This window comes from Meles meles, chromosome 9, assembly GCF_922984935.1.
Source record: "Meles meles chromosome 9, mMelMel3.1 paternal haplotype, whole genome shotgun sequence".
Classification (NCBI taxonomy): Eukaryota; Metazoa; Chordata; class Mammalia; order Carnivora; family Mustelidae; genus Meles; species Meles meles.
In genome coordinates, this window is record NC_060074.1 from 13,718,862 (window position 1) to 13,735,929 (window position 17,068).

The window sequence follows — 17,068 nt, forward strand, 5'->3', positions numbered from 1 at the left end:
AAATTAGTGGAGTCTGAGGTCTTGGGGTAGCACAATGCAAACAAACAACCATGATCCTCGGCTTTCCCAAGAGTTCAAATGAGATATTTAAGGGAGCTTACCACTTCAAAACAAGTAGCAAGCTTTAGCAAAACTTTTGCATAATTATGAAGTCGTCTGATTGGCAAGAAAAACAGAGTATTCAGTATTTCCATCAATTGGGTGTTCTCATCATTTGCTTCTGATAAATCTTGAAACAGCTCTTGGTTTTTATTTAGGAAATCACTGGAGATAGAGGAAAAAAGGAAATTTAGTTAATCTTTTTGGTATTGAAATATGCATGATATTGAATACATATATTTCACTACTTTTTTCAGAATGCATATTTTTAGGTGCTATGACAGACTATAAATACGAAATAAGTAGGTAAAATTAACAGAATTCCCCCTGCCTACAAAATAGATTTTTGCATACGAAAAGCAGCATATGGTAGCAATAGTAACTCTATAATAGAGATGGTTAATCATAAACTATGCCTTGAGTTCTAGGAAATGAATCATGCATCCCGCAGTTTCAGGGAATAATTGGAGACCAGCTGACACCATTACCTGTTAATTCCCAAGCCAAAAGTCACAGCAATAAATGGCAAGACTAATTGCTCTAATCAGTGGTTCTAAACAGAAATAATGGAGAAAAACAAAGCTCTTTGCTCCAACACAACTGACACGTAATATTAAAATACTTCTATTTAGTGCTCGCTTTGGCAGCACATATACTAAAATACTTCTAATTTCTTCTTTTTTTTCCTACACCTAAAGCAAATTTATTACAAGAGAGTAATGAAAAGCTGTAGGTACCAGTATTATAATTAACAGGAAACAGTAGAGCTAATTCTGTGTGAAGACTGCAATGCTGAAATCTTCAAAATCATTTTAAACTGAAGTCAACATTTAGTTTTTATATTTAGTTTTATATAAGTTCATTATTAAAATTTTTTGCAAATTTTAATGGTGATCGATAACCCACTGAGACAATGCTCAGACCAAAATACATAAAAGATGTGAAAGAAGAAAAAAGAAGACGTGAAAGAAGGAAGCGTTGGTGGGACAGAATAGTAGTTATTACCTGCCCCTTAATAAGCAATAATTATGAGCCAGGTACTACCCCGAGTGCTTTATAAGCATTATATTACAATTCTTACCCACAAGGCTTCATATCAGACAATGTCACGCAAGACTATAAGCAAGAATGAATCATTTTATAATCTCTTAGAGAACTAAAAAATAAATGTTGAGCTCTGAAATTATGAAATATTATCTTGGAATGGAAAACACGTAATAATTTCCAGGAGCCCAGAAGTCCAATAGCACAAAGTGGACTGTCTTATAACACAATTAAGAGATCTGAGGGTGCCTTGGGGAACATGACCCAGATTAGTATTTATATTTGGCTTGTGTGGATGTTTCTTCCGCCTACATGTTCTTCCGCCTACATGTTCTGCTGCTGAGATCAGCTAAGGACACTCATTTAACCCCACAGAACGGCTCTGCTTTAACCTGCTCCCGAGAGACTGAAATAGCACATGTTGAACGCATACCGACTATGACCACGTTTCTTCTGGATGCCCAGTACTGCACCGGAAATGTTCCCACTCTTTTAAGTCCTATTACTTTCTAGGATTCACTCAGGTCCTTGCCTATGGACTTTCCCCAAAAGGGCCTTGTATGTTCTCAGGAAACCTGAACCAGGGACTGTTCAGCTTATCTTCTCTTGGGAGTTTTAATCCGATAGTGGCAATACTGCTCTCCCCTTACATGGCTGGGTTTGTACGTGTTACTCAAAAATTAACACATTAGGGGCGCCTGGGTGGCTCAGTTCATTAAGTGTCTGCCTCCAGCACAGGTCACGATCTCAGGGCCCTGGGATGGAGCCCTGTGTCAGGCTCCGCACTCAGCAGGGAGGCTGCTTATCCCTCTGCCCTCCACCCACTTGAGCTTGCTCTCTCTCTCTCAGATAAATAAAATTTTTTAAAAGGGAGAAATTAATCAAATAGAAAACAAAGAAAGAAGTAACTAAAGCTTAATCTTTGAAAAGAAAATTAAAAAGGGTAAACTGCTGACAAAACTAAGATAAAAAGAAAAAGACTCAAATAAATAAGAATGAAAAAGGGGATAAAACTGCAGTTATTATGGAGTAAAAACATCTTAAGACAATGGTAGCAATATTATACCAATAAATTTGAAAGCTTGGGTGTAATAATTTTCCAGAAAAATATAAATAATTAAAGCCACAAGAAGAAATAAAGTCCTGAACAGATCTAGTCATCCAAGAAATTAAGTCAGTAGTTTAAAAACTCCCTTTAGAAATGCCCTAAAAAGCCATGTTTTTAGAGACGAATTCTACAAAATCTCAAAGTACAGATATGCTCTATCTCATGCAAACTATTCCAGAAAAACAAAGTTCCCACACTCACTTTATAACTGCTAGTGCAATCTTCTTACCAAAACTTCAAGTTCAGAAAAGAAGGAAAACCTCACATTCATATAGATGCAAAATCTTAAGCATCAGCAAATTGAATCCATCAATGTACTGGAAAACTAATACAGGTAGATCACTGAATTTATCTTGGGAACTCAAGGATGTTTACCATTTAAAAAATCCATTGCTCTTCAACTTTCAGGAATGAAAGGGAACACTCCCCTTCCTTTTTTAAGAAAGGAGACTTGTAACACTATAAATGATTATTTACCAAAAACCTAAGGCTTTAATGAGGAAATATTAAAACTATTTTCCTTGAAGATCAGAAGTAAGACAAGGTTGTTATTACTATGTTAGGATATAAGATCAAAGGCAAACATGGCAAGACATTACATCTATTAAATCTGGGTTGTGAGTACATATTTGATATACTGACTTTTAAAATATAACTGAATTTTTAAAACTTGCTTTTGTCCCTAGCTCAACACTCGTTAAGAATCTACATTGTTCAGAATGATTAGCCTCATGTAAGGAGCATTTTATATTTATTATTCAGAAGCTAAATGCAAAATCTTTATATTTGTGTAACACTTTGTGTTTTTCTCTACACCATCACATACATTATTTGTTCCTCACAACCAGGGGAAAAAAATTTCCATTTTTCAGATGAAAATGAGGCTCAATTTGGTTAAGAGAGTTGTCCACCGTCCCAGGGATAATAAAGAAGGACACAGATCCTGTTTTTTCAATACCATACGAGTTCCAATGATAATCAGGGACTAATAATACCTGTCTTTTGTAAGAGTTAGTGAAAGTCTACACTTTGACTCATTTGATAAAATGATTATGCCAAAACTTTTCCTGGGCACTAAAAACACAGAACACTATAAAACATGATCTTCGTTTCTTAGAATGATAACTGTAAGGTATGTATTTGCTTACATGGCAGGCTTAGCAAGAAGCTGGAATCCTCCCATAACCAGGAAATTTGTAATAGAGGTGCAATACCTTGAGCAAAAAAGAAAACATACATTAGCGTTAAATGAAAATTCTGAAGAACAAATTTACATAATACGCATCTGGAGCAGGTACTTCTTGGTCTCACCAATAACTTTTAGAACTTTTGTGATGTCAACATTACAGTCATGAACGGACTTGACTGAAAAGAAGGGCAGATTATGTGATAATCACAATAATGAAGAGGGGAAAAAACCATTTTAGTAAAGATGTTAACATAATTGTAAATTTAAAATACAACTAAAATTATGCAGAAGATGCTAGGATTTGCTTCATAGATTTTTTTATTTATTTGACAGAGAGAGAGAGAAAGTAAGCAAGCATACCCAGCAGAGGGAGCAGCAAAGCAGGCGGAGAGGGAGAAGCAGGCTCCCTGTGAAGCAGGGAGCCTGATGCAGGGCTCCATCCCAGGACCCTGGGATCCTAACCTGAGTGGAAAGCAGAGGCTTTAACAACTGAGCCACCAGGCGCTCCTTTACTTTGCTAACTTAACAAACTTGAGAAAACGTAATTAAAACAGCTGATTTTTAATGAAAATTAAGTCTTCAGAAATAAACAAGAGAAGGGAAGAAAATATGTTAAAAGAGCTCAAGTGAAACTATTAGAAAATGTCAGTTAAGTTTTGATCTACTGTTACAGAATGTCTTGATAGACTGTTTGACGCGTGTACATTTCTACCATACTCCAAGAATGGCAAAATGGAATCGACGGACTTCAAGAGAAGGCAAATTCCTATTCAAAATAACCCAAGGTACCTTATACTTAAAAATGATCTTGATGTGGGGAGCCTCTGTGGCTCACTAGGTTAAGTGTCTAACTTCAGCTCAGGTGATGATCTCAGCATTCTGGGACCCAGCCCCACATCAGGCTCCCGGGGAGTCTGCTTCTCCCTCTTCCTCTGCCCAGCCCCACTCATGTTCTCTCTCTCTCTCTCTAATAAATGAAAAATCTTTAAAAAAAAAAAAAGGGTCCTGATGATAAATTAAATGTTATGTGTATTTTACCACAATTAAAAGTAACTTCTAAAATTCATAAACAGTGGCACCTGGGTGGCTCAGTCATTAGGCAGTCTGCCTTTGGCTCAGGTCGTGATCCCGGCCAGGGTCCCAGGATCGAGCCCACACTGGGCTCCCTGCTCGGCAGGAAGCCCGCTTCTCCCTCTCCCACTTCCCTTGCTTGTGTTCCTGCTCTCACTGTCTGTCAAATAAATATATAAAATATTTAAATAAATAAATTTTTTAAAAACTCGTAACAAATCAAGACTTTTTTACGTGCCTCATCTATAGGAATAAATTACAATAAAAGGTAGTCCAAGGTATCAAAATAAAAGCATTTGTAAGTCCTGAAGTATCAGAGAACAAGAAATTTTTTTTTAAAAATTGTGAGATAAATAAGACAAAAAAAGAACTACAATAGCAAAAGCTGAAACTCTCACGCAAACAAAATCTACTTTAAAAAAGTAAATTGGGGGTGCCTGAGAGGCTCAGCCAGTTAAACATCCAACTCTTGATTTTGGCTCAGGTCATGAGCTCAGGGTCAGGAGAGTGAGCCCTGCACTGGACTCTGCTTAAGATTCTCTCTCCCCCTCTTCCCGCCCGCCCAAATAAAAATGATACACTGGTATCATTTTATGTTATTTTTCATGCCTGAAAGAATACGAAAGACTGCAACTAGGGCATTTCCTCTCAGACAATATCTTCAAATATATTTAATGTTGCTTATAATTTAAATCACATGCATCTCTCCACATATATATGCACAAACCTGAAAGGAAGTGCACTAAAATTAACAATGGTTATTTCTGGTGGTAGAATTGCGGGCAACTTTAAGTATCTTTTTGACTCTTCTTATTTGTATAATTTTCGATAATACACATCATCACGAATATTAAAAATAACCTAAACGTAACACCAACAGAACATGAACTCCTTTTCACTGGCTCCTGGCTGTGGCTGTGTGATCTTGGAGCGCCACACAGTGCCGGCGCTTAGTGGGTGCTCGGTCCACGCTTGCTAAATGGATGAGGTATTAATGAAGAATAAAACTTTCACTTCAGATCAACAGCACTGATGCCATTTTAATATGCATTAAAATAACAAATTAGGCCTCACGTCAAAATGGCAAAGAATAAATGAAGAAAAAGTGAGAAATTTTTAAAATTTTCAAATACACTTCGGATATTTTATTTGAAAAAATTAAAAGAATCTTGGAAACTTGTGCTAGATTTTATTAAGGAAATATCCTTATTTTGAAGATAGTATGGTCTCTTTAAACCCTCCATTTACACAACAATAAAAAAGAGACACTGGAACAACGCCATATTTACCGTTAGCAGTTGGTCTTCGGATAATTGGTTTAGTTACTTATTTCTTCTAATTTTATCATAATTTACTAAAGTAAGCAAAATTGTTCTCTAAAGAACCATATTTATTACAGTATATTTTATGTAAATTAAGAATATTTCATGTAAATTAAACATTATCAATCATTCTGCTAGACTACAAAAAGAAATGTAATTCATTATTTTTCAACCTTTTTTCCACTTAAAGAAAACTGAAACTTTAGTAATGCAGAACTACAGTTGGCTTAAGATTAAAATACTGCTTTGCAATTTCTATTACCTTATATCACTGTCCCTAATCTAGTCTCTTCTGATTAAGGAGCTGTTCTCCTTGGCAGAATAACCCTGCAGAGATTGAACATGACACGGGACTGGATACTTGCTCTGTATAACTATCCAAGAAGAGACTCGCATGCTTCAGAATGACCAAACTCCGGGCTTCCTTTATCCCATGGAGGAAATTGCTCAGTGAGGCTCCGTGCTGACCAATCAGGTAACACAGCTTGCTGAACCGGCTTGCCACCTCCTGCAACAGCTGGACTGTGCTTGCGGTGCCCAAATTTTCTGTAACAGAGTAATGATGATGATGATGACATAACCTGAAGACTCATGACCTGAACACCACCTCAAGATCAAGATTATGAATCCCCTTTTCTAAAAATACTTAACATGCTGAGATGTACTCTCAACTGTGGAACTCAAATCATCACAATGTTAAAGGAACTTCAGAGACGAGAGAATCCAGTCACTTGCGAAACTTGTTACAAACACAGGCACAGGGTTCCCATAGCTTTTGACTCAGTAGGCCGAACATGAGAACCACTGCGCAAATCTCGCTCTCCTCCCATTTTGAAGATAAGTAATCTGAACCCCGAGAAAGGGAAGTGAGTTATCTGATTTCACATAACTGGTAAGTGACACCAGGAATTAAGCGCACTTTTGTAGTTAGGTTTTCCTTAACATTTTCAACTTTTTGTACTGACCCTTGGACAAGCCCAACACTTCAGTGAAGAGAGGGCCATCCCCAAATCAGACTGACCAGGTTGCTCTGAACTTTATAGAGGGTACCAGAGGATTATTTGCTTTTTCCCCAGTCCAAAGTTCCTAATTTCCAGGACTTCTCTCTAAGCAGTGAGGCTGATGAGCAGATGAGGCAAGAAGAACATAGAAATCACGAATCAGGACAGGAAAAGGACAGCCTCACTTTTCTTTCAGAGCAATCCAGGAAGCTTCCAGCTGGGACTGCTGCTTTTCCCCTGCCAATCTCCTGTGGTGTTATACCCACCCACTGGAAGAGAATTTATAGAAGAGGCACTCTACGACATTTTAAAAAGGCAAAACAAATTAAAAACTAAAACTAACTGGGGTGCCTGACTGGCTTAGTCAGAAGAGCATGCAAACCTTGATCTCCAAGTCATGAGTTTGAGCCCCACGTTGGGTGTAGAGACTACTTAAAAAAAAAAAAAAAAAAAAAAAAAAAAGCTTTAAAAAAAAGATAAAATAAAATAAACAAAGAAATTTTAAAATGCAGATAGTCCCTAACTCACATTCTGAAAGACTATAAATTACTTATTTGAAAAAATAAGTGTTTTCCCATTATAAAAATGGGCTGACCCACACAAGCCAATGCCAACTTAATGTGGAAAAACTGATGTACCAAACAAGGCTGAATTTAAGCACTACAGTATTGATCTGAATTCCAGGTCCTCACAGGGGCCACAGAGTGCAGGAAAGAGAAAGAGAAAGAAACCTCCTCTCCATTTTCCTTGTGCAGGGCCAAACCTACAAAAATTCTTGAAAAAAGTGAACTCTGCTCTTCAAGAGCCATTTCTCCCACTTCCATCTGTATGCCTTTCTAACCTCCTGGAGACCCAGGGATCTAGTGTAGCCTGACAGTAGATCCCTCTAGAACTACTGCAATTCCTCTGTATTATCTCTTCATCTTCAATCCCTCCTCACTGTTGACTGCAGCTAATCAAAGGAATCAGGTTTAACCAATTCACGGTAATGTTGGATAAGACCCTGAACACTCTCTAGTCCACAGTTTAAGAGACTACTTGTAAATCCAGACGAATCTCCACTTGATGTAATTCTAAGAACTAGAACAAAGAAAATGAAAAAGTCAGGTAGTACAACGTAAGATATCTTAGGACTCCAGTGGGCCCAGAAGTGCTGTTTTGAAGTCTAGCTCCTAGGATCAACTTTCCCAAAGCTGTTTCTGTTTCTCTGCCATGAATATTCTGAAAAGCTCCACTTCTTACTTCCACAAGCGAAAAGGAGTTCTGGGAGCGGTAGAACACTCAGGGGCAGCTGGGCTCCTGACAAAGTGGAAACAGTTTGTAAGTGGTTGACAGTCTGTGTACAAAAATAAGACAATGGAAAGAAAGAAACCCGTAACTCAAGTTGTTTTTTTTTTTTTTTTAATTTGTGCTACAGGAAGAACAGATAGAGTCCTGATAACGGTGGGGGGAGGTTCTACTTACCTAAACTGAGAAGAGGCCTGAGAATCTGAGATTTGATGTCACTTAGTTTTGAATAGAATCGTCTTTCCGTAGTAGCCAACTCATGGAGACTGGCAATATATCCCATAACATTTTTGTCCACCAAAGCTAGATAGCTATCTTTTCCTGCTGTCACTCTGCTTATATATCCGAGCTGAAACAGAGGAGGAGAAAAAGATTAAAGATAGAAAATAATGTACTAGCAGAAATATGGGTACTAAAACGGGCTCATATCAGCTGGCAGGAGCCAAATGGAATATTTACATTCAAGAATTTTGCAAGTTAGTTATTAAATCACCCATAGCTTGAAACTGGCAATAGTAAAATTACCCCCCCAAAATAGCAAACATTACAGATCGGGACTTATTTCTTTGTTTTGTTTTGTCTTTTTTTAGAGCTGGTTTACGAGTACAACATTATTATGTATGTGTATCTGGACCTATATATTACCGTATATATCTATACTTTTATTGCCATAGTATCTTTTATTTCATATTACATGTATTTAGAACCACAGATACCCTAAATATACAAAGATCCAAACGATAGAGATACATGTCTCAGGATCCTCTTTTTTGTGAAACAGATTAAATGACAGCAAAGAGGGTCTCTACACTGTGTACTGGAACATCAAGGGTCTAGGAATTATCTTGTCTCTTAAAAGTGCAACATAAAGGGATTTTCTTTAAAAGGGACTTTTTGTCATTTATCCATTATATTACTTAAAAATAATCAGTGTATACACAGATCACTATAAACCCAGCAAGCCGAGCTGCAGACCACGCAGACTAATATCCACAGTAATTGATGATACATACTAAAGCCTTATTCCTCTCACCAGCGTATTTCCTCATTTATCTGGACTGTGGGATCTTTCATGGGGAATGTGGAGCAAGGGCCAACAACTACAAAGAGTCAAGTGCATCTGAAATAACAGCCTGTGTATAGGTCAGCAGCTAAATCTTGGCCAGTATTGTCTTTAGCAAGAGAGACTTTGTCCCTATACATTCATAGCTTATGCATTTACCCAGAAAAACAAATATGAAAGATTAAAGAAAAAAATCCATAGGCTGTATTATCCAGTAAGAATAAGAAATCCAGAATGTACTAGCTTTGAGGGTTAATTCCCTTACGACACGGCACTTTGAGGATATGAGTTACTTTAATGAGAAAAAAAAGAAAACCAGGAACAGGCCAGTCATTTTAGGTTCATGAAAAAGAGATAGGAAGTAGGAAAGCAAAGAAATTCGAATCAACAGATGAAAAAGAAGGGAGTAAATAGCAGTAAATAAAATGACAAGTTAACAGAGGAGAGGAGGACTGGGCAACAGAGCACAGCTAGTGGCCTGTCCGGTCTGCCATGAGCCCACCTTGGGTCTATGTCATTTTTACTTCCTATTTACAGTTAAAACCTCATCCACTCCAGGGACGCCTGGGTGGCTCAGTCAGTAAAGCATCTGTCTTCAGCTCAGGTCATAATCTCAGGGTCTGGAATCGAGCCCTCTGTGGGGCTCCCTGCTCAGCGGGGAGGCTGCTTCTCCCTTTCCCTCTGCCTCTCCCCGCCAATCCCACTACACACACACTCTCTCTCAAATAAATAAAATCTTTAGCAAATGAAACGAAATTAAAAAACCTCATCTACTCCATTTCTATTCTAATTCACCTCTAAGGGCTCCATGAACAAAGTTAGAAAACTTCACTGTGAAATGTACTTTTTAATATTCCTACATGAGGGTGTTAATTCAACGAGTATTTATAAAGTACTTGCTATAAGGATACAGCAGTATATGAGAGCACCTAAAATCTCTACTCTTCAGAATCTTACAGTTGAGGGCAGAAAAATAGACGAAAAAAATTAAATTATATAGTGTACTTGACGGTGACGCGCACAATGGAGAGAAGTCAGTCAGGAAAAGGAGGTAAGGAGAAAGAGGGGATGGGAAGGGTTGGCAATTTTAAATACAGTAGACAAAGACAAGTCTTAACAGGCATATATACAAATAATAACCAAACAAAAAGACTGCTCATGTGTTACGGAAGGCCTTAGGATCCAATTCCCGTTCACCTTACTACAGGAGAGAAGTACTGGAGTCTTAGTACCACTGTGATTCTCTGGAAGGTTGTCACCTTCTGCAGGGTCCTGACGGCCACTGTAATATAACCCAGGCTGGAAGTCTTCTGTATCCACTAAAAACAGAGAATAATCCTGGCCTGCGGCTATGCTCCAAACTCCATTTTCACTGTTCACCTGTAATGACAGCAAGATACCATCTGTCCAAGACGAAAGAAAGAATTAAACAGAAATTGAGATCCACCAGAATGGAAACGTTAGGTTAAACAGATGTGGTCGCAAAGTCACTAACATCTCTACTGGCAAAACTCCTCCACTGATGTGCCCCATCACAGCAGCAAGGGGCACAGACGCACAGATAAGAAGGAATCCTGTGTTCAGCTTTTAAATTCAGAACTGGATTGTTTTTACAAAAATCTGAAAAACTAGGATTTAAAAAGGAGAAACTGTAGATCTAATTTTTAATAGTTATTTTTGGAAGTCTCTGTAAGACTTAGGCTGTACAACAATTAGGAGCTGTAGAAACTTCTAGAGCCCTATTTCTGACAGCTAGGACACACCTTTGTCCATTCGTATCCAACTGTGTGCACAAAAATCAAGATGGAAAGAAAAAACCTAACAAGGCACAATTGCATTCTAGCCAGCTAGACTCTTGAGTGCTCAAATTCAGTTTTCCCACTTGGAATTCACTACCTCTCAGATGTGACTTCACTGTACCAACTCCCAGGCTGTTGAAACAGGCAAGGCCCTCTCGAAGCCCATCTACAGGGATCCCCCAAACCAGAGGTTCTCAACAAGCAGTCTTTGTAGCAGCAAACACCTACAACATGTTAGAAATGCGGACTCTCAGGCCACAGAGCTGCTGGGGGTGAAGCCGTCTGGTTTGACACTGATGTGTGCAGAAGCTTACGAGCCACTGCCTTAAACCGATGGTTTTCAACCCTCAGGATTCCACGCGGTGATTCAGGAGGCCCCATGGAAAGGCACGTGTCAGGGCTCTGCCCCGTCCCCCTCCATCCTTCAACTAAAGTAGTTCTAGGTTTACCCATTTTGTGTATGGGATTACACAGAAGATTTCACTTGAAGAAAGTATTCTGCTATGAAAACTCCTGCCCCAACCTCAAGCCCCAGCTTTAGCTGTGACTTCAATACTGATAAGCAAAAACCCTCTTATCCGTCTGATTCTTTGTGTCTAGACAGGCTCCAAATCCTAGGTGACTGGATGACTGTGTGAGTGCGCGCACATGTCTCCACCACTTCATAGCCATCCCTTTCTGGCATGACATTATCGTCTCAAATTCAGGCTCTCCAAATAACTGGCTTCCTGTTAATTCTGTAAGGAATGGATTACAATTTTTGCAGGAGACAAAAGTCTTCTTACTAGTCTCTAATCAAAACTAATTCATATCTCCTTCTACCTTGACTTTTATTTCACAATTAAAAGGATGACATCAGAATGTTTTTCTCATCCTTCGTCCAAATAAAAAAAAATCCTGATGCTGTAATTTTTATCTGTACAGTTAATGAGTAATGAAACTAAAATCTTATTCTCTCTTGTCTGACTGTACAGAGTTACATAAAAACTTGATTTCCAGGGCCTCCATCCTATTACAGAACCTTCCTTGGTAAGAATAAATGTACAATCTATTCCACTGAAGTGAAAAACAAGGAACAATGATCTACCATATTTTTTTGTTATATAATATCAGTAGTTGAATAGCTTCCCACTGAAATGCTCTATACTGAAAATATTTAAGATTGGAACTAGAAAGTAATAACTGTTGCCTAATGTTTTATCTAAGTCTTTCCCTCTGGGTGAAATGAAGTTCACTGGAAGGAAAGGCAGCATGTTCAAGTCTTATGAAGCAATGGATCACAGTGTACCCTGAAAACATGCATTATTGTAATATATATTATCTGGAATTTATGTGTGAATCGTGTTCCTGAACTTGAGGTAACCACCCTTTTTGTCTCTGCTGCTCTCAGTGGAGGGAGCATGTCTTGGGCTGGGTTGACAGCAGAATCAAACTACAAATGGATGAGCCCCATATTCCATTCTGTTAGGCTATTGCCATGTGTACTCCCTGCCCTCTACCCTCCAAAAAAAACAAACAAATCTCATACAAGGAGTCAACACCATTGATGAAAATTTAGTATTTCCACATGGTTTTGGAGGAGAAAAAAAGATTGATAAATAGTCCTCTAGAATTGCATCAAAGGGACTAGAAGTTACCAACCTCTGAACAGCATTGCATAAACCAAAAGCAATTTAAACAACAGTGAAGAAATCATCTATACATTTAGCTTCACTATAGAAAATGAAAAGATTTACAAAAGTTTTACTACTAGGACTATGTATGTAAAAACAACAACAACCCCCCCCCACCCCGCAAAATACCACCACCAAATAATGTTATGTAAACGTCTAACTTAAGTGAAAAGTCAGAGTAGGCATCATTTGGTGGTACAAAGCTCAGAAGTCAGTATCTTTTTATAAAAAGATAAATTTTTTTTTTATAAAAAAAAAATTTTAAGTACACCAAAAAGAATTTAGGTCACAAATACAGAATGCTACTAATTTTTCAAGCACAAAATGGAGATATATAAAGCACTATAACTTAGAATTCTGAAATAAGTTGCTATAAAAATCACCAAGTTCTCAAAAGTACCTTTGCAAGACGAGGAACTGTTGTTGGAAAATCATAATGCCCAAGTTGACCAAAGGTATTGCTTCCCCAGGAGTAAACCTATTACAAAATCATAGAAATGTAGGTAAGAGTTGTGAATCTGACTACATGTCATTTCTGAATGTCTATAATAACATATCCATATATACGTGTATATATAAATGTATGTATAAACACACACACATACACACACACTCCCAATAGTTATACACACATCACTTACATTTTTTAAAATAAAATACTTAAAAAATTCATCTTTAAACAAGGCCAGAGATAATGAGCAAACAGTACATAGGAAGACAGAGTCCAAGGGTTAACAAAAACTATCATTTCTCAGGTGTTTACTACCTGCCCAGCATTGTTCTTAACACTTTCATTGTATTAATTAGTGTTTAATTCTTATGACCATCCCTTCTTTACAGATAAGGAAACTGGCTCAGAGGAGTCACAAATTTATAAGCGGCCAAGGCAGGATATAATCCTAGGAATTATCCTATACTGCCTCTTACAAAGAAAGTGATAAAAAAGAAAGGTAAATGCTATAAAGAAAAATTAATCATGATTCTTTTTCGGTAGACAGGAGTCCTGTGAAATCACTAGAATACCTTTTCATACTCAAAGAGTTACCGTGGGAGAAACACAAGTAGCCATGCTCCACTACAGACAAAAGAAACGAGATGACAGTGACCATGTTTATGCAAAAGGGCTGGTTTCTTTTGGCTTTAAAAGCAAATTCATTGTCACTGTACAAGAATGCCACAGAAGAAATGAAAAGAAGGTGGAAACAGCTGATGAACTGACCACTTAGAGACAACTCCTATTGTGTTTTGGGAACACACCCACATACAAACTTCGAGAAATTTTAATGTTTATGGTATATAACGGAGACACAAAACATAATGCTGTTTTGCGACCTGATGTTTTTCCTTAATGCTATTCCTTGACATTTTTCACTATCGAGCTACAACTTTCTTTCTCTCTTTTTCTTTATTTATGAAAGACAGAGCATGGGAGCAGGGGGAGGTGCAGAAGAAGGGCTTAGAAAGAGAATCTCAAGCAGACTCAGTACCAAGTGCAGAGCCAGAGGCAGGGCTCAATCTCACGACCCTGACGTCATGACCTGAGCTGAAATGAGGAGTCAGACGATTAACCAACTGAGCCACCCAGGCGCCCCCACCTACAACATCATTTAGAATAACTATGCAGAACTCTGCAGGTGCAGTTTAATGAAATACCTAACGAAGTAACCGTATTTGTTTATAATTTCTAATTCTTTAATAAAAAATATTAAAAATCCTTGAATATACATATTTGTGTATCTATTTATTTCCTTAGAATAAATTCCTAAGCAAAGAACTCTGGGTCCATGAACCTGCACATTCTGATTTTTGATACGTACCGACAAACTGTCTTCCAGCAAGCTCCAATGTACATTCCTGCCAGCACTCTATCTTTCCTTCCACCCCCACCAGCACCCAGTATTAAATGGGATCTTTGCTCATCTGGTAAGTGAGAAAACATTTTACTGTTGTTTTAATTTATATTTGTCTTCTAAGTGGCTGACCATCTTTTCATTCATTGCCGGTCATTTCTAGCTCTTTTATGAATTGAATAGAAGCATCCTTTGACAATTTTCCTTTAGTATCTTTAGCAGTAACACTCTATCATATATGTCACAAAAGTTTTTTCCCAGTTTGTTATGTATTTTAATTTTGTGTGTGGCAGTTGTGCTATTGAGGAGCGTTGAATTATTAGGTAGACAAACATATCTTTTAAACATTGTTTTACATTTAAAAACAACTTAGGTGCACCTGGCTGGCTCAGTCCACAGAGTGTGCAACTCCTGAGCTAGGGGTTATGATTTAAAGCCCCACATTAATTGTAGAGATTATATAAAAGTCTTCAAAAAAAAAAAAAGAAACAAACCAACTTAAAACAACTACTTTATGTATTTGGATGTATGATATAAATAAAATTTATCATGGTGTGGTTTTAAGTGATTCTGGAGATCACTTTCAAGTTCCACGATTTTAAGAAAAATACCTTTGTTTTCTTCTCTTAGTGTCTCATCATAGATTTTCTTCATCAAAAAACATAAAAATTCATCAATACAAAAAAAAATCATCAATATCCCGGAAAATCTTGAATTCTATTTTTTGATAAGAGCAAATTATAGAAACCTTCATTAGGCAGACCAGTGTTGAATCAAATCCTACTATCATATGTGTAACCTTACACAAGTTACGTAATTTCTCTAAACCTCACTTTCTTCCTATGTAAAACAGAGGTAATACAATGTGATGTAAAATATTAGCAAGATCAAATGAGATATGGCATTATTGCCTAACACACAGCAGACACTCAATAAATGAAGGTCTAATTTGATCATGTTAACCTTCCACAAAATTAAGATCAGCTTTTGATATTTTGTCTCCTACCTGGGATTTCGCAGTAAGTGCAAGAGAATGGTAACCACCTGCCTCCAGATAGATTACTTCTTTACCATCCAGACATTTTACGCACAGTGGTTGAAGCCTTAAAGAAAAACATACACACACAAACTCAAAGTAAGGAGGCTCAGAAAGAATCATGACCTTTTTCAAATTATAGAGCAAGTGCTTTCAAGTAAAAATAAACATTTCAAAAGAAAGCATTAAAATATTAAATATATGTTCAATTTACTCCTAAATATTGTAAATAATTTTGGATGGTTTTAATTTAATCTCTGCCCATCAGTCACTAATTAACAAACATAGTTCAGAATTTGTTAAGAATCAAAAACTACTAACTGATTTGTTGTGGCAGAGTATACTTAGGACACAGTGAACTATAAAGCCACAGAGAGAAGTCTTTTTGTTTGCTTAATGCTACAGTTGCCTTCGCTTTGCTAAGAGTAGACATTCATATTAACTGGCTGTTTTAGATAATCATCCCATTTACACACCTTCACAAATATCTAATTTGTTAATATTATGAGTTCTTAAACAAAACAACAGTTTTCCTTGATGTACATTAATGGTTTAATATTGCTATTATAGTTATTTTGGAAGCCACAAAGGACATGTTTCAGGTAAAAAAAAAAAATTGTTGGCTCTTTAAGTTAAAAATTTGAGTTATTTAAGTATCCTGATGAAATACAATCTTATCCCAAATATCCCTTTCTGTTTCAAGATGAATATACATCAAAGAGATGAAAAAGTACACCAAAGATATTGAAGTCCTTTATTATTAGGTACAAATTCAAGGCTAACATGACATTTCCTTCACAGGAGAGAGATTTATTTGTTAAAACCAACTTCTAACAATGAACACAGGCAGCACTCACCTAGGCAGAACATCACCATGCCCCAGCTGTCCTTCCTTCCCTTTCCCCCAGGTCCACACCTCTGTTCTCAGAGAAGGCAGAAGTGCATCTGCTTCTCCACTGTATGTAGGAGTCAGAACCACTGTCCGTGTTTTTACCCGGGCAGCTTTTCTTAAGAGCCTGGGGGAAACTGAAAACAAATCAGAGATGGAGTGAGGGAGTAGACGGGTGGGTAAAAAAGATATCATTTGACCAGATGTTGATTTTTCAAAGAAATACACTAACGTGGTATTTGTGAAGCACATTCTATAGGTTCTCTGCAAAAATGGGGATTTAATAGTGAGATGAGTTTGATATGAATGCTGCCTACTTCATTCTATACTCCACACTATCTTGCCCTGGAGATTCATAACACATTATTAGCAAGCTAAAGGCCCTGACAAGTCCTGCAATTAAAAGGCCTGTTTAGATTTATTTAACTTAGCCCCACTTCCAAGCATTTGGCCACAGAATCCCTTTCTGTATAACATTTATATTATACAGAATGTCTTTGTGACATCCTATGAAACTTGTATTCTACAGAACATGCTTAACAAAATACTGCGCTAAGGCTGACAAATATTTTTCCCATTTCAAAGCGGAGTTAAAAGTTAAGACTTTCCAACTTAAGATCTAAGTTCAAACAGATTT

The 17,068-nt window shown here is 37.3% G+C and overlaps 1 protein-coding gene across 8 annotated transcripts in view; it reads right to left on the reverse strand.

The window, feature by feature from the left end:
* The window catches only part of ALS2 (alsin Rho guanine nucleotide exchange factor ALS2), a 71,285-nt gene that overhangs the window by 31,469 nt on the left and 22,748 nt on the right, over positions 1–17,068 (reverse strand). For 7 of the 8 annotated variants that reach the window (XM_046019066.1, XM_046019069.1, XM_046019067.1 and 4 more), the window contains 8 exons: positions 16,400–16,568; positions 15,513–15,609; positions 13,057–13,134; positions 10,382–10,564; positions 8,299–8,470; positions 6,199–6,379; positions 3,400–3,465; positions 102–264 (listed from right to left, as the gene is read on the reverse strand). In XM_046019066.1, coding sequence (XP_045875022.1) covers positions 102–264; positions 3,400–3,465; positions 6,199–6,379; positions 8,299–8,470; positions 10,382–10,564; positions 13,057–13,134; positions 15,513–15,609; positions 16,400–16,568 — 1,109 coding nt within the window. Of the gene's footprint in view, positions 1–101; positions 265–3,399; positions 3,466–6,095; positions 6,380–8,298; positions 8,471–10,381; positions 10,565–13,056; positions 13,135–15,512; positions 15,610–16,399; positions 16,569–17,068 lie in introns of those variants that run through there. The other variant, XR_006820280.1, reaches the window with a different exon arrangement.